General features: G+C 45.9%; 4 protein-coding genes across 14 annotated transcripts in view; 2 read left to right on the forward strand and 2 right to left on the reverse strand.

Moving 5' to 3' along the window:
- Positions 1–22064, reverse strand: part of LOC309368792 (uncharacterized protein) — a gene marked incomplete at its 3' end in the record, with an annotated part of 476991 nt that overhangs the window by 336802 nt on the left and 118125 nt on the right. The window lies entirely within an intron of this gene.
- The window catches only part of LOC309369064 (uncharacterized protein), a 126273-nt gene that overhangs the window by 101258 nt on the left and 2951 nt on the right, over positions 1–22064 (forward strand). For 3 of the 11 annotated variants that reach the window (XM_081909649.1, XM_081909648.1, XM_081909644.1), the window contains one exon: positions 20813–20939. The exons of 4 other annotated variants lie outside the window; for them this stretch is intronic. In XM_081909649.1, coding sequence (XP_081765775.1) covers positions 20813–20939 — 127 coding nt within the window. Of the gene's footprint in view, positions 1–17527; positions 17964–18158; positions 18253–18527; positions 18611–20812; positions 20940–22064 lie in introns of all 11 variants that reach the window. 4 more of the 11 variants (XM_081909653.1, XM_081909654.1, XM_081909643.1 and 1 more) reach the window with 3 other exon arrangements.
- The window catches only part of LOC309369288 (uncharacterized protein), a 150952-nt gene that overhangs the window by 21898 nt on the left and 106990 nt on the right, over positions 1–22064 (reverse strand). The gene's annotated exons all lie outside the window — the stretch shown is intronic.
- Positions 1–22064, forward strand: part of LOC309369055 (uncharacterized protein) — a 291502-nt gene that overhangs the window by 6273 nt on the left and 263165 nt on the right. The window lies entirely within an intron of this gene.

Consider the following 22064-nt stretch of genomic DNA (forward strand, 5'->3'; position numbering starts at 1 on the left):
GCGCAATGTTTGCCATCTTGCCAAAGATTGCAGGCAGCTTTACCTGCAGCAATTGCATGTTGATTGCCCTCTTAAAAGACAAAGTCCAGCAACTGGAGGAACGTGTAGCTACACTCCAAAGAATTAGAGAGCTGGAACTCTTCTTGGAAGCAACAGAGCACACCGTCTCCACCAAGGAAGAGACAGGGGACTCCCCTGAGAAGGAGGCTAGTTCACCAACACAGGAGCCAGATATATGGAGAAACGTGACTCAAAGAAGTAGGAGGCCCAGGGTTCGCTCTGATTGTTTAGAAATACGCAATCGCTTTGAGGTCCTTTCCCCTAGCATGGAAGACGAAGAGCAGACTCCATTTGAGGATCTCTCCCTCATTACAGTCGATCAGGTATATGAAGACGAGCAGCAAAGGCAGTCCTCAGGGAATGTCCAGGCGACCTTGGAACGGACAGCTCACAGAAGAACCCCGACCAGACCTAAGAGGAGGCGTGTAGTGGTGATAGGGGATTCCCTACTGAGGGGAACAGAAGCAGTGATCTGTGGGCCTGACAAGATGTCTTGGGAAGTGTGCTGTCTCCCCGGGGCTATATACCCCTTCCTCTTGGTTCATGTGGGAACCAATGACACTGCAAGCAATAGCCTCCTGAAGATCAAAAGAGATTACGAGGCTCTGGGCAGGAAATTGAAGCAATTAAATGCACAAATTGTCATCTCATCTGTCCTCCCAGTTGAACGACGTGGCCCAGGGAGAGAGGGAAAAATAGTGGAAGTGAACAACTGGCTTCGCAAATGGTGTAAACAGGAACGGTTTGGATTCTTAGATCACGGAATGCAGTTTCTTGAAGATGGACTTCTGGCAAGCGATGGGCTGCACCTCACAACGGTTGGGAGGAATGTTTTTGCAAAAAATCTCAGAAACCTCACCAGGAGGGCTTTAAACTGACTAATGTGGGGGAGGGAGACAGTGCTCCTGAAGGTAGGAGTCTATCAATTGATGAAGATGATCATCCAAATGTCATGGACCAAATGGAGCAAACAGCACGCAGACCTAGTGGTGGGAGGAAAAAATCCTTAAATAAGAGACACGGGGGAATGATTAATGGACTTCAATGTCTGTACACTAATGCACAAAGCATGGGAAATAAACAAGATGAGCTTGAGCTCTTGGTACAGCAAACTAAATATGACATAATAGGAATCACTGAAACCTGGTGGGATAAATCCCACGATTGGAATGTAATAATGGAGGGATACAATCTATTTCAAAGAAACAGACCACACAAGAAAGGAGGAGGAGTGGCGTTATATGTCAGGGATGTGTATACCTGTGAAGAGATCCAAGATTTAGAACCTCAAAGCCAAAGTGAGAGCATTTGGGTCAAAATCAAGGGAGAGAAGAATAACAGTGACCTCATTGTGGGAGTTTACTATAGATCCCCAAGCCAAACGGAGGACATAGATGATGCCTTCCTGGAACAGATGGCCAAGCATGCAAAAGGAAGGGAGATAGTAGTAATGGGGGACTGCAATTACCCGGATATTTGTTGGATGTCAAACTCAGCCAAGAGCATAAGGTCAAACAGATTCCTCGCTGGCCTTGCAGACAACTTCATTGTCCAGAAAGTGGGAGAAGCAACAAGAGGAACAGCCATTTTAGATCTGGTCCTAACCAATGTTGATGACCTGGTTAGTGGGGTAGAAGTGGAAGGATCATTAGGCGCAAGTGATCATGCTCTTCTGAAGTTTACTATACAGCGGAAAGGAGCAGCCAAGCATACTAGGACTCAATTTCTTGACTTTAAGAAAGCCGACTTCATAAAGCTTAGGGAAGTGCTGGGTGAGATCCCATGGACAGTAATATTAAAAGGAAAGGGAGTTCAAGATGACTGGGAGTTTGTTAAGAGGGAGATAGTAAAAGCACAACTTCAGGCAATACCAATGTGACGGGAACATGGAAGGTGCCTAAAGAAGCCAGGGTGGCTATCTAAAGAACTTTTAACTGAGTTAAGATTAAAAAAGGATGTGTACAAAAAATGGAAAAGGGGGGAAACCACCAAAGAGGAATTCAAACAAATAGCCAGCACGTGTAGACACAAAGTCAGAAAAGCTAAAGCACAGAATGGACTCAGGCTTGCTAGAGAGATTAAAAGCAACAAAAAAAGCCTTTTATGGGTATGTTCGTAGCAAAAGAAAGAACAAAGAAACAGTGGGGTCACTCAGAGGAGAAGATGGTGAAATGCAAACAGGGGACACATAAAGGGCTGAACTCCTCAATGCTTTCTTTGCCTCAGTCTTCTCCGATAAAGAAAACAATGCCCAACCTGAAGAATTTGGAGCAAATGATTCAGCAGAGGAAACACAGCCAAGAATAACTAAGGAGATAGTACAAGAATACTTGGCTAGTCTAGATGTATTCAAGTCTCCAGGGCCAGATGAACTGCATCCAAGAGTATTAAAAGAACTGGCAGATGTCATTTCAGAACCACTGGCAGTCATCTTTGAGAATTCCTGGAGAACAGGCGAAGTCCCGGCAGACTGGAGGAGGGCAAATGTTGTCCCTATTTTCAAAAAGGGGAAAAGAGAGGACCCAAATAATTACCGCCCAGTCAGTCTGACATCAATACCAGGGAAGATTCTGGAGCAGATCATTAAGCAAACAGTCTGTGAGCACCTAGAAAGGAATGCTGTGATCACCAATAGTCAGCATGGATTTCTGAAAAATAAGTCATGTCAGACTAACCTGATCTTGTTTTTTGACAGAATTACAAGCCTGGTAGATGAAGGGAACGCAGTGGATGTAGCCTACCTTGATTTCAGCAAGGCATTTGACAAGGTGCCCCATGATATTCTTGTAAAGAAGCTGGTAAAATGCGGTCTTGACTATGCTACCACTCAGTGGATTTGTAACTGGCTGACTGACCGAACCCAAAGGGTGCTCATCAATGGTTCCTCTTCATCCTGGAGAAGAGTGACTAGTGGGGTGCCACAGGGTACTGTCTTGGGCCCGGTCTTATTCAACATCTTTATCAATGACTTGGATGATGGACTCAAGGGCATCCTGATCAAATTTGCAGATGACACCAAACTGGGAGGGGTGGCTAACACCCCAGAGGACAGGATCACACTTCAAAACGACCTTGACAGATTAGAGAACTGTGCCAAAAGAAACAAGATGAATTTTAACAGGGAGAAATGTAAAGTATTGCACTTGGGCAAAAAAAATGAGAGGCACAAATACAAGATGGGGGACACCTGGCTTGAGAGCAGTACATGTGAAAAGGATCTAGGAGTCTTGGTTGACCACAAACTTGACATGAGCCAACAGTGTGACGTGGCAGCTAAAAAAGCCAATGCAATTCTGGGCCTCATCAATAGGAGTATAGCATCTAGATCAAGGGAAGTAATAGTGCCACTGTATTCTGCTCTGGTCAGACCTCACCTGGAGTACTGTGTCCAGTTCTGGGCACCACAGTTCAAGAAGGACACTGACAAACTGGAACGTGTCCAGAGGAGGGCAACCAAAATGGTCAAGGGCCTGGAAACGATGCCTTATGAGGAACGGCTAAGGGAGCTGGGCATGTTTAGCCTGGAGAAGAGGAGGTTAAGGGGTGATATGATAGCCATGTTCAAATATATAAAAGGATGTCACATAGAGGAGGGAGAAAGACTGTTTTCTGCTGCTCCAGAGAAGCGGACACGGAGCAATGGATCCAAACTACAAGAAAGAAGATTCCACCTAAACATTAGGAAGAACTTCCTGACAGTAAGAGCTGTTTGACAGTGGAATTTGCTGCCCAGGAGTGTGGTGGAGTCTCCTTCTTTGGAGGTCTTTAAGCAGAGGCTTGACAACCATATGTCAGGAGTGCTCTGATGGTGTTTCCTGCTTGGCAGGGGGTTGGACTCGATGGCCCTTGTGGTCTCTTCCAACTCTATGATTCTATGATAAGAAGGGAACATGTCGTAAACTGCTAAATTGAAAAATTGTCCAGTAGCACTTTAGAGACCAACTAGAGACTGGGTATAAGCTTTCGTGTACATGCACACTTCTTCAGATACACTGAAACAGAAGTCACCAGACCCTTAAACTGACACAGCTACAAAGCCATAATGATTCAAACTGGAAAGAAGACTTCCTTCGACGTAAAATATGGTATGTAAGGGGGAGGGAGCCTTTACCCTCTCATTGTATATATCACGTTTGCTACCAAAGTGATAAAATGAATGGTAACAAAGTGATAAAAGGCAAGAGGAGAATGCGATTATACTTACAAATTACAACAGAAAATAGAACTGTGTGAGAAAATTGAAATGAATTTAAAACATTGAATTTCCACTGTATTGCAATGGGAAGACCTGAATTTTGAGCTTTGAAGATCGGCCAAAGCTTTGGCAGGATGCCAGATCATAATTGAGAGAGTTGGACAAGAAGCTGTAGGTGGAATCTTGCTAGAGATTTGGCAGGATGCCAAATTACTCTCTATCTTGACTCAATAACAACAACAAAAAGGTGGCGTGTGACACAGTTGAAATTACAGGTTCATTCTCTGGGAATAAAGGAAAAGAGCGGAAGTAGCGATGCTGTGCAGGACATGGTGGAGAAGAGGAAGGATGAAGAAACATGGATAAAATAAACATCATATGCAGGAAATATATGGGATACAGAACTCCTCTTGCAGAAATAAAATTTAACAAATGTGTTAATATGAATAGAAGTCAAAAACTTTGAAGCTGCTGATAAGGGATTAAGATCAAGACTGATTATAATTGGATTAATTAAGATTTCAGAAGCAGGATGAAATAAAATTATCTCGCCTTGAAATCTACCACGCAGGAGGCCACAGAAAATGTATAATTTGCTTTATAATTGATATATATGTGAATTGTCATTTGAAATTGATAAATGTTGTTTACATCAGATTTTTTTTTACAAAAACAAAATGAAATTTCAGGGGGCCACTCCCCTGTTGATAGGCATTGCCATTCTAATGGTGTGATTGATTATGCGAGGTGGGGCTTACCTGCCCCCCCAATAATTTATTCAGGTTGGCAGTCCTGGTATAGGATAGTATACAAATTAAATAAATACATAAATAATATTAGATCATCTTGGTCATCTTCCTTTGTACATGTTCCAGCTTGTCAATATCCTTGTTTATTCTCATTTTTAAAATTTATGTGCCCTTCATCTGAAGATTTCACAGTGGTTCACAACATAAATATACACTTTGAAAGCATGGGTTTCTCAAAAAACAAATTAAGCCAGAGAAGTCTCTCTTTTACGGATGGAGTTACAAACTTTGTTGATTAGGTGACTAGAGAATTTGGACATAATATGCAAGAAGCACATGTAGCAAGAAAACAGAAAAGTCTTGATGAACAAACAACTGGGGATGGACTTTATATCATCAGACAAAACTAAAAAAAGAGGTGCAGTAATTTATGCTAAGAACAAATATAACCTTTCTGACTTCCCGCCTTTCCTGTACACGCGCCTCTTGCCGAACACCAATAGATAACGCCGCCTTGGTCAGCTCATCCTTGGATCTTGGTCAGGGTCCCCTGGAGAGCTCATCCTTAACGTCCAAATTTAAGCCTGCCCTAAAGAGAGCCTGCATAGGTTCGGACTACAAGTCCCAGTCAAGCTTGTGCACCAGCATTGCGAACTGTGACCAATAGCTGCAGTCAGGGATCCCTGCTTGAGGGTCAGTAGATCCTGCTGTGTGACATCCCCCTGAATTTCACTGGTAGACATTGCGTCCATCACCTCATAAAATTTCCCCAAGTCCTGGAGGGCATCGTTTCCCACCGCTATTAGGTGTCTCACCCATTCCCGGGCTGCCCCTTCTAAATGGGAAACTATGAACGCCACCCTCTCATCATTAGCAAATTCCCTCCTTTGTAAGTCCAGGCATATTTAATCTCAGTCTTAAAGGCAAGGTATTCTTGAGGGTTCCCACCAAAATTGCTCACCAGAGATGGTACTTTTCTCTCCACCGGAGCTGCTCTGATTTGCTGGTCCTGCACTCTGCGCTCCTCCAGCCTCACTACAAGCTCAGTGACGTGCGCTTCCAGCTCCACGTTCCTCTGCCTCAGGGCTGCTACGTTGCACACCTCCTCTTCCCCAGCACTTCTGCCTGTAGCCCCTCTGCCTGCTGCTATTTGCTCCTCCAGACTCCCAGTATCCTCTTGATCCATCGTACTGCTCTCCACTGCTACACGTGAGCAACCGCAATGACTACCAGATTGTTGTCAGATGTGGGTGGTGGTTCTTCGTGAGTAACCAGGTGGGATTCCGACCTGTCTTTTACAGATTTCAGTGGTGCAAACTATTTACAGTGCAGAAACACAATGTTCATGTCCAACTTAGTCACTTGCAGAATCTGGGAGTGGCCCCTTCTGGCTTCTCCCCCAGCATAAGAACTTCGGTACCCCAAGCCTCTGCCTCCTGGGCTGGGCGACGGAAGGGGCGTGCGTCCCTCCTGGTCAGCCTGGCTATGTGAGGCGCTGGGGCTCTCAGCAGCATCCTCAACCCCTTTTCTGTCAGCCTGGCTAGATTAGGCGCTGGGGCTTTCCGCAGCATCCTCAACCCCTTTCCCCACTTGGCTGGTCCCTTCTCTCTCTCCTTCACTGGAGGTGTGGCTTTCCCCACCGCTGGAGAGGAGGAGCTGCTCCTCAGGATCTTGGGAGGCACTCTGTATCCCAACTTCTCCCCTGCCTCCCTCCCCTGTTCTGACGGCAGTCCCCTGACACCAACTAACTTTGCAAAAAAAAACCCCAGAAAAAATCCTGAAAGACTATTTTGAATTAAATTTGAATCAAGGGGCAGAAAATAATATGGTCTGGGATACAAGTAAAGCAGTGGTGATAGCTTTCTTTATTCAGCAAAGTGCATATCAAAAAAAGGTTAGAGAAGGTAAAAAGAAATTTTGAAAGAATTGATTAGAAATGAAAAAGAATTGATAAAAAAACCCTGAAAAGATTCAATAAAACAGAATGTAAAAACGTTACAAACACAATTCTCAATGTTAGTGAACCAAGAAATTGAATGGAAGATTAAAATGCTAAGGTAGAAAAACTTTGAATTTGCAAATAAACCAGGGAAACTACTTGCCTGGCAATTAAAAAAAGAAACAGGGACAGACTGTAATAAATAAATTGAGAATAGAAGGCAAAATAGTAGATAACCCGAAGGATATTAGAAGGCAATTTGTAAAATATTATACAGAGCAATATCAAGCTGGTAAAGAAAATAAAGATATAATTGAAGAATATTTAAAGCACAGTAAGTTACCAAAAATTCTGAAGGAGAAAATTATTTGAATGCACCAATAACAAAACAAGAGGTACAACAAGGAGTTAACCATTTAAAATTAGGTAAATCGCCAGAGCCAGATGGTCTATCAGCCAAATATTATAAAAATAACTACAAGACTTTCTGATATAACCGTTGAAAGATGTAATGAATAAAATATTGAACACAAGGGAAAATTCCAGATTCATGGAAAGAGGCATACATAAAATTACTTCCAAACAAGACACAGATTTGCTTTCAGTTGAGGCCTATTTCTCTGCTCAACAATGATTATAAATTATTTGCTAATATTATGGTGAATTGTTGTTTAAAAAGTTAATTCATCAGGATCAAGCTGGCTTTCCTCCTGGCCGACAGATGAAGGACAACATAAGGAATATAATTAATAGAATAGAATATCTGGAGGTCAGGAATTAAAAGCAGGCTGCTCTGATGTTTGTGGATGCAGAGAAGGCCTTTGACAATGTGTCTTGGAAAAAATCTATGGAAATAGATTTTGGAGAATTTTGGAGAAACATTTTAAGAGGAATTGATGCAATTTATACAGATCAGCAGGCAATGCTGATAGTGAATAATGTAGCATCAGAAAAGTGTAAAATTACAAAAAAGACAGGACAGCGTTGCCCCTTGTTGTCATTATTGTTTATTTTAGTATTAGAGACCCTGGTGAGGAACACAAGATTTAATGAAGAAATAAAAGGTATAACAGTTGGGTGCAAAGTGTATAAATTGAGAGCATTTGCAGATGACCTTGTAATAACAGTGGAAAAACCATTGGTAAGTATACCAAGGGTATTAGATAAAGTATTTGAGTTTGGACAGTGTCGGGGAACTGCCATCGGAGCCAAGAGTGGTGGTAAGGATCCCTAGCGATGCAGGAGAAGGACTCAGCAGGGAGAGAGGGAACACTTCCTCTGAGGAAGGAAATCAGCGTGACACCAGGAAGAAAGGGGAGCAGGGAAGGACTTCGGAGAGATGGCTCCAAGACTCTTCCACAGAGACCAGCGGGGAGAGCCCAGGACCTCCGCTGGCCACGCCCACTCTGCGCAGAAAACTTCCACGCAGGGAGGCTAGACGGAGACTTGGTGTCAAAGAGCTTTTATGCTGGAAGAAGTTCAGGAAACGCCCACTGACGGATTCTGCCAGTGACTGACACAGCCACGGAGAAAGGGCTGTCCAGACAGGGAAAGGTTTAGCCAGACAACGTTGCCTAGAGCAGTGTTTCCCAACCGGTGTTCCGCGGCACACTAGTGCCTGGTGTGCCGTGGGAGGGAGGCGGGCGAGTCGGGCGGCGAGAGGCGGGGCGGCGGCGGCGAGCACACGCAGGGTGGCGAGCGAGCTCCCTCCCACATCCCATCGCCGCTCGCTTCGGCCGGCCTACTGGGCTGTCGCAGGCAGAAGGCCTGCGCATGCGCGAGGTTTTCGCGCCTTCGGGATTCCCTTCACGTCTTCCTCCTCCCGGGTCCTTGAGAGCGCGGGAAGCGGCAGCGCGAGACAAAAACACAAAGTTCCATTCAGGGCTCCCCTTTTGCCACGTCGTCTCACAGTTTGGATTCCAGCCAGAATATCAGCTTTGTGTTCAGCCAAACAGGCCCAGGTTGCGCACTGAATAAAGTATTTTATAATTTTTCATATTTCTGTTTACTTACTATTTCATAATAAAGTAATTATAAAATACTATCTTTGTGTTTATTTGATTCCTATTAAAGAGAGTTACTTTATATATAGTCAATATAGGCACAGAGTTAATTTTTTAAACATTTTCTAATGGTGGTGTGCCTCGAGATTTTTTTCATGAAACAAGTGTGCCTTTGCCCAAAAAAGGTTGGGAAACACTGGCCTAGAGCAGCGGCCACTTACGCACGAGCAACCCCAATTCCCTTTACAGACAGGTAGCAGGATTCAAGTTAAATAAATAAAGGACAATTATGTAACAATGTGGAATGAGACAAAGAAAAATGTGGAGATCTGGGGAAAGATGAATCTATCACTTTGGGAAAGAATTTCAGTTATGAAAATGAATGTATTGCCAAGAATGTTGTTTATATTTCATTTTTTAAAAAATTATTCAAAATTATAACAAGACATATTATCCAAAAACATATCATCCTTGTTCCCCCCCATTTTTCCTCCCCCCAACCCCCCCCCCCAGGTCCCCAGTTCCAGTCTTTGGTTTCTCTAAAAATGCTGTTTTCTGCATGTTACAAAGTTGTATAGATCATCAAACTATTTAGCTGATTATTATCAATAAAAGGTTTGGGAATGTTTATTCAAAACCTGCCAAAGAGTCCAGTTCGCTTTGTTGCGTCTTCCCATTCATCCTTAAAGTCACAGTTATGCTTGTCCCGTAGCTTATATGCTTGTCCCGTAGCTTATATGTCAATTTTGCCAATTCTGCATAGTCCATCAATTTTTGTTGCCATGATTCTTTAGTTGGAATTTCTTCAGTCTTCCTTGTGCTACCAGAACTCTTGCGGCCGTTGTTGCATACATGAAGATGTTTTTCAACTTTTTTGGCAGGTCTTTCCCTACAATCCCCAACAAAAATGCCTCGTGTTTTTGAACATTTTATTCAATTCGTTGTAAATCATTTCCCAAACTTTTTAAATTACCTTACAAGAATATTGTTTATATTTCAAACAATACCCATGGTCAGCAGAGAGGGACACTTCAAACAATGGCAAAAATATATTTCCAAATTTATCTGGCAGGGCAAGAAACCAAGGATTAAATATAAACTATTAACAGATACCAAAGAAAGAGGTGGCTTCTCTCTGCTGGATTTGAAATTATATTATGAGGCATCATGTCTCTGCTGGCTACAGACAACTTAGACCTTGAGGGTCATGGTAATAGATTTGGTTGGCATGCACATTTATGGTATAAGAAGACCAAAGTGCAAAAAGATTTTTGAATCATTTGGTAAGAAAAGCAATTTATGGAGTATGGGAAAAATATAAAAACCTATTAGAACAGAAAACACCATGGTGGCTTTCATCAGTGAAAGCTATATCTCTAAAAAAGACTAATGTGAAATGTGAATGGGCAACCTATAGAGAGTTATTCATAGAAGTTGTTGTTGTTTAGTCGTTTAGTCGTGTCGGACTCTTCGTGACCCCATGGACCAGAGCACGCCAAGCACTTCTGTCTTCTACTGCCTCCCGCAGTTTGGTCAGACTCCTGTTTGTAGCTTCGAAGACACTATCCAACCATCTTGTCCTCTGTCGTCCCCTTCTCCTTGTGCCCTCCATCTTTCCCAACATCAGGGTCTTTTCCAGGGAGTCTTCTCTTCTCATGAGGTGGCCAAAGTATTGGAGCCTCAGCTTCAGGATCTGTCCTTCCAGTGCGCACTCAGGGCTGATTTCCTTAAGAATGGATCGGTTTGTTCTTCTTGCAGTCCATGGGACTCTCAAGAGTCTCCTTCAGCACCATAATTCAAAAGCATCAATTCTTCAGCGATCTGCCTTCTTTATGGTCCAGCTCTCACTTCCATACATCACTACTATTCATAGAAGTAGAACAACTGAAATTGAAAAGTTTTGAAGACATAAGAAAGTTGGTTACAGATTGGTTGCATTAGCATCAATTAAATGATGTATTTAAAATAGATAAGAAAAATGGATTAAGTACAGAAATTTCAAGGTTTGAAAAAGACTTATTGGAAATAATGTGAAGTTACTTTCTAAAATGTATAAATTGTTGCTAGAGTGGCATACAAAAGACGAAGAAGTCAAATTGTAGCAGGTGTTTAATCAGTAATGATTAAAAGTAATATATTGGGCATAATATTCAATTTTCATCTTGAAAAAAACTGGAGGGAGGGCTTGAAATTTACAGCGTTCTGTGCGTTGAAGGAAAATTATATGAAAATGATGTATTGGTGGTATTTAACACCTGTAAGAGTAGCAAAAATGTATAGAACTGCTTTAAATGGAAACCATCATCATCAGCATTTTAAATTTGATTAACATCTTTCTATCTTATAATACTCCAGGCAGTTTACAAGCTGAAGAAACAAAAAATGTACATATTATAACAATCTAATGCAATACAAAAATGAGATAATAAAACACAACTTTAAAATAAGCAACCTACAACAAAAAAGTAACATTCAACAATCATTCGAATAGTATAAAATAATAATATCAGCATATAAAAGTTAAACAGAAATTCACTCTTAACAATTACAATAAATAATTTCTAAAGTATGATAAATAAAACAATGGCAAGCCGCATAAAACAATTCAATGGAAATTGAAAAGCAGAGACTGGAGGGTGGGGCAAGGTGGAAGAAGGCCTTGCCTGACGGAGTCTCTCCCCTCACAGGTCTCCCTCATGGGAACAGCTCCTCATGAGGAGTCCTAGGGCCAGAGAGGGAGCAAGGCAGGTGGAAGAAGTCCTTGAGTCAGGGAATCCTCCATGATGAGATGAGATATTTGTTTGAATTTAAATTTGTTATGTAAAATTTGCTTTAAAAAATGTTGTTTTTTAAAGACTCCAACCAGTAATCATGAGGAAATATGGTGTGATCTTTTAGAGTGCAGTGGTACCTCGGGTTAACTACTTACCGTATTTTTCGCTCCATAGGGCGCACCAGACCATAGGGCGCACCTAGTTTTTAGGGGGGTGGGGAAATCAAGAAAATTGATGTGGGGATCCGTTTTGCAGCACAAGGCTAGGGTTGGGGGGACTGAAGCGACAGAGCACCAGACCAACCACCCTTCCAAATCGGGTTGACAAAACCAAGCGCTGCTTTGCAAGCGACACGATGTTTGTCTGCACCGATCTTTTTGCCGTCTTAAGTCGTGTTTGTGTGTGAAAATCGTCCCCAGTGCAGGTGGGGTAACAGCAGCGAGAATTTGGGGCTGCAAAGAGGAAGGAAACAGACCATGTGGGGAGCGGGGTTTAAATCCACACTCATGCGCTTAAACCCCCCCCATAAACGCTGCTAATAAAATCCCCTAGCATTGCAGCGGGTTGGACTAGATGACCCTTGGGACCCCTTCCAACTCTACAATTCTATGATCAAAGTCGGTCTCCTATGATTCTATGCTTCCTCTGTGGCTGCTTCAAAGTTTTTAAAAAAGTAAGAAAGTCGGGAGATCCCATTGTCTGCCTTCCCAGCGGCCTTCGCCACCTCCCCCTGCAAAAAAGGGGCCGCTTCTTTTCCAGGAACCCCCCTCCCCTAACAACCCCCCCCCCCGACTCACTGGCGTAGCGTAGGGGGTGCAGGGGGGGCGGTCGCACCGGGCGCAACATCTGGGGGCTAGGGGGCGCAAATCCACGGGTTAGGGGGCGCAAATTACTTGCCTTGCCCCGGGTGCTGACAACCCACGCTACGCCACTGCCCCGACTTCCCCAGTTCCAGTCTTTGGTTTCTCTAAAAATGCAGGCAGCAGGCAGGGGCAAGGTGTTTTGGCGCGTCCCTTGTCTCCCCCCTCCGCCTCACTTTCTGGGTTCCCTCGCTCCCTCCCCCGCCGTTTCTGCGGTGGGTGCTGGCGGGTCTTTCCGCCGTTTCTTGGAAGAGAAATCTCTCCACGGCGGCGAGGGAGAGGGGCGGTGGGAGCGCACGTCAGGCGGAAGGGAAGCGGCCTCACCGCCTTTAAGTGGCATTGCATGTCATCTGAGCAAGCTCCTGTGTGGGCAGGCGAGAGAGACAGAGCGTGGCGCAGGGACACCAGCGGAGCGCCCGCTTCTTTCTGCCCGTCACTGCCAGCAGCAGGATTTACCCTCCTCCCCAGCGTGCTTTTTCGGCTACAGAAGCCACCCTCTCGTCCCACCTCCGGCGGCTTTCCTGCCTTTTCCACCCGGGTCTCCCTCGCATTAGAGAGAAACGCCTCAAGGCAGCGAAGAATAAGCAGCAGCACAAAGCGAGACACTGGTTTTCTGCCGCACGCGCTCTTTTCTCTTTCCCCTGCTTGATGGCTGCCGCCGCCACCAAGCCCACAGAGCTGATGGGCAGTGGCGTAGCGTGGGGGTGCAGGGGGGGCGGCTGCACCGGGCGCAACATCTGGGGGTTAGGGTTAGGGGCATAAATCCATGGGTTAGGGGGTGCAAATTACTTGCCTTGCCCCGGGTGCTTACAACCCACGCTACGCCATTGCTGATGGGCATCTACTCGAGCTACCAGGCGGTGATGCCGCACTTCGTCTGCATAGCCAAGGAGTTCCCTCAGCCCACCCGCCGGCCAAGCTGCCTCGGGGCAAGCTGCGCAGACAGGAACCCGAAACCTTTGGAGCGCAGCCCGAGTTCCCGCTGCGCTCCGAAGGCTTCAGGCGGCTATCCCTGAAGCCTGGAGAGCGAGAGGGGTCGGTGCGCACCAGGCATCAGCGAAAGACATGCATAGCCTCTGGAGCGCTCCCTCTTGTGCTTTGGAGGCTTCGCGTTGCTTTCGCTGAAGCCAAGGAGCCTGCATTCGCTTCATAGGACGCACAAACATTTCCCCTTAATTTTTGGAGGGGGAAAAGTGCGTCCTATAGAGCGAAAAATACGGAAATTCGTTCCGGAGGTCTGTTCTTAACCTGAAGCACCACTTTAGCTAATGGGGTCTCCCGCTGCCGCCGTGCCGCCGGAGCACAATTTCTGTTCTCATCCTGAAGCAAAGTTCTTAACCCGAGGTAATATTTCTGGGTTAGCGGGGTCTGTAACCTGAAGCATCCGTAACCTGAAGCATATTTAACCCAAGGTACCACTGTAATCAAATGAAACTTTAACACATGGCATGATGAAAATCTGCAATTTCATCAGGGTAAGGTATTTGTTGTTTATGGTTGTAAACATTGCTTTCTTTAAAATTATCTTTTCTACCATGAAAATAAATAAAAGCAATTTTTTTTAAAAAAGAGGTGGGGAAATCATATGTACTTTTCCATTAATCTGCTTGCATGTGTTGAGTGTTATTAGGAGTCTGTAACTCCCAGTTATTTCACATTATCTATGTGTTTCTGTGTGTTCAGCACATATGATTGCAGGTGAGACTGAATAAAAGACTTCCTAGGAAATTCCCTTTGACTGCGTCTGTATTGTTTCAAATGTGGCTTCACTTACAGATAACAACAAATCATATTTTTTACTGATGAATCATACCATTGTCAGCTCATAAATCTCCAACCCAACAAACGCTGCGCTCAGCATGAGCAGCTGCTTTCTTCCCATTTCTTAGGTGAAAGAACTGATAATGAAAAGGAAGAAGGGAGATAGACCATTTCCCTCGACCTTTGGGGATCTGGGGGGCTTCATTTCACCCCTTAGTCCTGCTCCTGAAAGCTTGGCAGATGTGGAGTATTTGCTCACACACTGCCACGACTTAAAAATCAACCTTTTTATTTTTTAAAGTTACAGATAGGTAGCCGTGTTGGTCTGCCATAGTCAAAACAAAAAAATTCCTTCCAGTAGCACCTTCTCACTATATAGAAGGGTCTGGTGACTTCTGTTTCAGTGTATCGAAGTGTGCATGCACACGAAAGCTCATACCAAGAACTAACTTAGTTGGTCTTTAAGGTGCTACTGGAAGGATTTTTTTTGTTTTATTTTTTAAAGAAATGGTATTGCAGTGCTAAAAAGGCTCAAGAAAGCAATTGCTGTAGTAGCTGGCATCTTAGCGAGCCCAGTGCCACTCTGCCAACTGTCTCACTCCCAGCTAACTAATCTGGAAAGCTGTCCTGTCATCTCTCTCTGCAAAGACTTCAGTGTCCCTTGAATTCACAATTAAGCATTTCTGGAAGAGGAAATGATACACTTTTGTATATTAGCATAACAAGCATGCATAAGAATTATTAGACAGAAAAAGCATGCACAAGAAAGTATTACTCATTTATGATGAGAATGGGATTTATTTATTATGATATTCGCTAGGTTCCTCATTGGGAGCCAGTGCCATTGTTTCAGCAGGGCTGGAACTCAGGACCCGCTGCCTTGAGGGACATCTAAGAGCAGCTGGGCAGGGGAAAGGTCTCCCTGGGGAGGTGGGGGACTCTCCTTCCTGGGAGGTTTCTCAGCAGAGATCGGAGGGCCATCTGCCCTGGATGCTTGAGCTGAGATTCCTGCATTGCTGGGGGTTGGACTAGATGACCCTGGGATCCCCTCCTCTCTCTCCACTCCTGAATTCCAGGAGGAGCTTCCTTGCCTCCTGCAAAGCCCTTTTCCCTGCAGGCTCTTCCTCTGGTTTCCACCCAAGGGAGGGAGATGCTCAGAGTCCAGCCAAGAGCCTCACCCCCAAAAGGATATCTGGGCATTGGAGTAGCCAGGGGGGCAGCTGCCTCCCCGAAATCCATAACAAATAATAAGAATCTGAGAGAGGGCTGAGCGAGGGAGGACTCGGCTTGGCAAGGGTTAAAGGGAACTGAGCTGCCTTCCTAGAGAGGACAGGAAGCAAGGGGGGTCAGGTCCTCCAGCGCCAAGGCCCCTCCCTCCCCAGTCCTTTCCTGCTTGGGTGTCTCGCTTGGGATCTGGTGAGTCTCCTCTCTCTCCCCTTAGAGGGTGCAGTGGGGAGACGGGGGGGGGGGTCCCAGGGCTGCAGCAGGGGAGGGGGCCTGGGGGGCCTGATCTGCTCCTGCAGGGGGGGGACCTCAAGTCAGGGAGGAGGAGAGGGTCCTGCCAGGGAGGGGCCAGGTCTGCCACGCTCTCCTTCCTGCAGATCAGAGGATCCAAAACTCATTTGGCCCTCTACCCCTCCCTCCCCCCTTCAGAAAAGATCTCCCTTCTTTGAACAAAGGAGTTCCTGGGACTTTAACTCTGTGTAACGTCACTCAGCCTCATTGCACAACGGACGAAAAATGTGCAAATGGTTTTCCAAAGCTGGACGAGGAGGTGGACTAGCCCCCCCCCCAAAAAAAAAATAAGATGGGAGAGAAAGACCAGGAATAAAGAGAGGGATCCCAGCCCATAGTCTGGCTGCTGCATTGGGGACCAGTTTCCCAGTGTCTCCCAGGGCAGCTCCCCACGGAGGCCACTGCAGCAATCCCCTCGCACCCAGAGCAGGGCATCCCAGGACCACATCCTCTCTCTCCCAAAGGGATTGTTGCTGGCAAAGCAGCCGGAAATGGGCGCTGCTACTCCCTGAGCCTCCAGGGACCTTGGCATCAATGGCTGTGTGTGTGTTAAGCTATCTAACAGAATAATAATACTAAATTGCCCTCCTAAATTTCAAAGGTGATGTCTTTGGCCCTGCCCATACCTGGCCCTCAGAACAAAGAAAAAGGGACCCCACCCCAGGAGTCTGTCTTGAGAGTGGCAGAGAGTCCAAGTGCAAGAAAAGGAGACAGAAGCAGGGGAGGAATGTGCCCAGAAGTGGGGGTGGGGGGAGAGCAACTCCTGAGGACCCCCGGGTGACCCCCACCAGAGCCAAGCATCCATTTTTCACAAGATACAAATGACTCCCTTGTCAGTCAGTTCTGACTTCATGCATTGACTGGAAGGCAGGAGCAACCAGGCTGATTCATCTCCCAGAAATCCCTTCACTTCCCTCCACATTTTGCATTGCAATCTTCCTTCTAGGGGGGCTAGAGGCTGCTTCCTCCTATTCCTCCTCCTCCTCCTTTTTCTCCTGTAGGACTTCTGCTGTGTGTGACACGGGTCAGCGTCATTGCACAAGAGAGGAAACGTGTCTGAATGGTTGCTCCCAAACCTCTTTGTCTGTTTCCCTTCTTTCTTTCTCCTTATTGGCAGAGGAGGCCAGCCAAGCAGATCAAGCCAAGCTTTGTGAGGAGCTGGGTATGTTTAGTTGGAGAGGAGGAGACAGAGAGTAGATAGGAGAGCCATGTCCCCTGGGGGTAGGATTCCAACCAGTGGCTTCAAGCTACAAGAAAGGAGATTCAGATTCAACACACATAGTCATTTTTCACGAGGCACCAATGACTCCCTTGTCAATCAGTTCTGACTTCATGCATTGACTGGAAGGAAGGAGCAACCAGGCTGAGTCCCCTCACTTTAATCTCTTCGCTTGCCTCCACATTTCCACAATCTCCCTTCTAGAGGCCTACATCTCCTCCTCCTCCCCCTCCTCCTTTTTAGAAAGATAGCTCAGAGTCTGGGCTGTGGTGCAGTCCTACCCTGGTTCCCAGCAAGACTCATCCATGCTTGCTCAGGGAACCTTTTTCTTCTCCTGTTATTGTACAGCTTTTGTAACAGAACAATGTATTTGCTTTGTAGGATTTGCTGCAGCTTCTCATTCAGACAGACAGAATTTTAAAAAGACCAAAGTGTTCCTTGCAATCTCTCAGAGGCTTCCTGAGAGCACAGATGGATGAGCAAGACTCAGCTGGCCCTGGAACAGGAAGAGGCCATGCCAACCAAACTGGGAGCAGTGGGGGGTTCTGGGAAAACTCTGTGCAGAATATCCTGGGTGAGGAGGACACTCTCCGCTCAGAGGTGCAGAGCCAGCAGTTGAGGCAGTTCTGCTGCCAGGAGGCCAAAGGACCCCGAGAGGTGTGCAGCCGACTCTACCACCTTGACCGTCAGTGGCTGAAGCCGGAAAAGCACACGAAAGCTGAGATGCTGGACCTGGTGATCTTGGAGCAGTTCCTGGCTGTCCTTCCACTGGAGATGGAGAGCTGGGTGAGGGACTGTGGAGCAGAGACCAGTTCCCAGGCAGTGGCCTTGGCCGAAGGTTTCCTCCTGAGTCAGGCAGAGGACAGAAAGCAGGAAGAGAGAAAGCAGGTGAGAGAGACTTTCCTCTGGAAAGGGGCTCCAAACAGGACAGAAAATATCCCATAATGGTCTGCTGATGGCCTATCCTTTTTCTGGGGAGGCATCCATGGAATGAGATCTAACACTCTTAAAGTTTTTTTCTTTTTCATTCTCTTTGTAATATTTCTCGCCTTTCTCTGTTTTGAATCCTTGTTGGTCTTTCAGGAAAATGATCATTTTGCAGAAATGAACATGGATTCCTGTGAGGCAGAGAGGCCTCTGTTGGACACCAGAAAGACACCACTGGGTAAGGTGAATGGTGGGTTTTCTCCTTTTGGTCTCCTTTTGTTTGTTTCCCATCTAATCTGTGGGTTCTTTTCATCTTGTTTTTTCCTTGGGGGGGGGTGACTGTTGGGGCCAAGGGTCTAGAACAGGGGAGACATATTTCTGCACAACAAACATATGAAACAAACGTCCAAATGCACTCAGCAGGTAAGTCTTTCTCAAAGGCCCATCTGTAGTTAGAGATGCCCTGTTTCACCTGTGAGAGAAGCAGGCACTCCTGGCGTCCTGATTACCTTTTTTCTCTTGCAGGAGACAGAATGATGCCGGCAAGACCTCCTGATCTGCCTTTTCATGGGGGCAGAAGGGAAGCAGCGGCTGTGGAACCAGATCAGGTCAGGGGAAGCTGCCTTGTGGGGTCAGAGGCTGAGGGATGGAGCAATGTCATGGACTGGTTGGGCACAGAGGAATGCTGGGAGGAAACAGCTGGGGAACCAGGAAGGGAAGACGGCTCAGAGCCGAAGGAGTGGAGGTGGAGGAAGGATGAGCGGTCAGAGGGAGAAGCCTGGGAAGAGGAGGCGTCAGAAGCTGAAGGGGAAACAGGGCTTAGTGAGCTGGGAGACTCTGTGGCAAAATGCAGTGCAGAATCAGAGGCAGAAGAGGGGGGAGGCGAGTGGAGGAGGGAGGTCAAGAGGCAGAGGTGAGTCAGGAGAAGGAGGAGCCACCAGTGGCTCCTTCTTCTGCCAGAAGCCACCCTCCCTGATTGTCTCTCAGAACCAGGAGATGTCTGACAATGGAGGAGCAAAGGCAGGCTGCACATTGGTGCACTGCTCAATCGCTTGCAAGAAACCCCAGAGAGGAGGGGAGTTAGAAAGCTGTGGGGAGCCGGAGGCCTTCACTCTCAGCAACTGATTTTGTGGAGGAAGACCCTGAAATGGAATTCGACTCAATATTGATCCAGAGCAGAACTCCAATATATAGTTAGCAGATTGGCACTGTCCATAAGAAATCCAGTTGCAGCAGACTTTACTTACATAACATAGTAAGTCTAAACCTTAACCCTTAACCTTAACAAGAGAGAGCGAAAGAGAAAGAGGCTCCTGACCTTGACAGAAGAGATAAGAGAACCACTTTAAACCAGCTGTACTCAGCTTCTCTGAAGGAATAACCCAAACATCAGGCACCTTCTGCTTATTTCTCTTATGCAGACAAGCTTCCAGAACCCTCTTGAATTAATCAGAATAGGAAAGAAATCAATGCTTTCTGCACTAATAAATGCAGACTAACAATCCCCCCCATTTATTAGGTGCAGGAAGTATTGATATGCAAAACACCTCTAGAAAAACATTGCATGTACACTTTCCTTCTACAAGAATAAATCCTAGCCTTTGGTTGGTAGACGAAAGACGAAACAGTCTGACCAGATGCTTCTGTGAGCAGCAGAACAACATCCTGACTCCTAAAAAACCAACTCACGTTTTTCAAATGTAGTCCCTCACATTATAAAACAAAACAGTACCTATGAAACCTGACACAGTTAAGGAAAAGACGCAACTCACTCATCAAAACAGCTATCTTATAAAGCTTACCTTACGTTACCTTATATTAAACTCCACTCAAATATATAAACCAAGACCTGAAAACATCACTTCATAGCAAACCTCTCCAACGGAATACTCAACAGAGCACCTCTTTACAAGACCACTTAAACAAACTACCTAATCTTACTTTTCATATACCTCCACACTAAAGAAACTTCCACCTAGACAACTAGTCCATTAATTGATTGACAATGCAAACTGACAGACCCTCAGGGAATGAGCTGCTCTTCTCATTGGGCCTGAAACTCAGCCAAGTCTGGGAATATCGTGTTCTTGCTGATAAAGAGTTAACTCCAGCTGTGAACTGTGGGATTTCCTGCCCAGATAACTCTGTGACACGAGGCTTCTGAATGTCGCCAGTAGGATTCATCTGTAGTTGCTGTTTTCATGGAATCCTAGAGTTGAAAGGGACCAAAAGGGTCATCAAGTCCCACCCCCTGCATTGCAGGAGTCTCAGCTAGATCACCCAAGACAGATGGCCATCCAAACTAGGCTTCTTGTATTTCTATATTCATCAGTGAATGCTAAAATAGGCTTCTAAGCAGCAGACAGACGATAACAAATAGTGGCCAGCCCAGCCCTCTCCACTGCAAAATGGGTCCCGCCCCCCATTACTCCCCCTCTCCATGCCCCCCTCTCCATGAACCCCTTGAATTTGGCTTTAGAGCATTGGGATGAAACCTTCCCAGAACAACTCACAAGGAGAGGGGGAAGTGAATCCTTCCATCTGGGAAACTTGGATTCTTGCGTAGGCAGAATGACTTGAAAAACACCAGGTGGAGTACCACCTATTTGCACAAAGACCAATTCCCATAATTAAAACGCAGAATTAAATAATTCCATTAAAGCGTTAAAATAAGCATCCATATTTAAAATGTGCAGCAAAGCAATCCTATTGAAACAACACCACAATTGACAGGAAGGAAACAACAGAGCATTGTTTAGCAGATTATATTTCTGCTGTCTCAGAGGAGGACATTTCCCTTTTTCTTTTAGGGTCCAGTGTGCTTTGAAGATGTCGCTGTTCGTTTCACGGACGAGGAGTGGGCATTGCTGGATCCTGACCAGAGAGCTCTGCATAAGGACGTCATGGAGGAGAATCATGGGATCGTAGCCTCTCTTGGTAAGGCTCCCTGTGGGATCATAATATCTCTTTAAATTCAAAACAGCTGTCTGTGATGAACCTCATATATTTTCACAGAATTCAACAGCGCCCCATACAACACCTGGGATTACAGTATTCCCACAAAAAAACCTTGAAGAGTAAAGTACTGTTTTTTCTGTGAATGATCTTCCTCCAGTTGCAGCTTCTTAAACAAGGATCAGGTTGGTCTGAACTATCGAGGCCATTTTAACTGTAAACTTCAGAGTTGTTAGGGAAGTTGAAGTAGCTTCTGTGAGGTTTTCACTTTTTGTTTTTGCTCCTGTCAGTCTTTGGTTGTCCAAAGAGAAGAGTGATGTTGGAAACGGAAGGGATTCCATAACCTTTGCTCTCCACCAACCCAAGCATGGGTCGCCTGACAAAGGTGTTTGGCTGTTTTAAAATGTGAACTGCTGCGTTGGGACGCAGGTGGCACTGTGGGTTAAACCACAGAGCCTAGGACTTGCCGATCAGAATGTCGGCAGTTCGAATCCCCGTGACGGGGTGAGCTCCCGTTGTTCAGTCCCAGCTCCTGCCAACCTAGCAGTTCAAAAGCACGTCAAAGTGCAAGTAGATAAATAGGTACTGCTCTGGCGGGAAGGTAAATGGTGTTTCCATGTGATGTTCTGGTTCACCAGAAGCGACTTACTCGTGCTGGCCACATGACCTGGAAGCTGTATGCGACATTTTTCCACCCTCGCCACATCAAGCAGTTGGTCCCTTACCTTTCTCGCCCTGACCTGGCCACAGTGATCCATGCGATGGTCACCTTCAGGCTTGACTATTGTAATTTGCTCTACGCGGGGCTGCCCTTGAAGCTGTCCCAGAAACTCCAGCAGGTGCAGAATGCTGCACCGAGGCTCCTCAAGGGGTCTCTGCCATGGGAGCATATTCGCCCAGTGCTTTTCCAGCTGCACTGGCTTCCGGTGGAGTACAGGATCAGATTTAAGGTGCTGGTTTTGACCTTTAAAGCCCTTCACGGCCTAGGACCCTCGTACATATGGGACCTCCTCTCCTGGTATGCCCCACGGAGGACCTTAAGGTCCACAAATAGTAACACCCTAATGGTCTGGGCCCTAAGGAAGTTAGATTGGCTTCATCCAGAGC

The sequence above is a fragment of the Podarcis melisellensis genome (genome assembly GCF_964234715.1).
Source record: "Podarcis melisellensis genome assembly, chromosome: 4".
NCBI classification, from domain to species: domain Eukaryota; kingdom Metazoa; phylum Chordata; class Lepidosauria; order Squamata; family Lacertidae; genus Podarcis; species Podarcis melisellensis.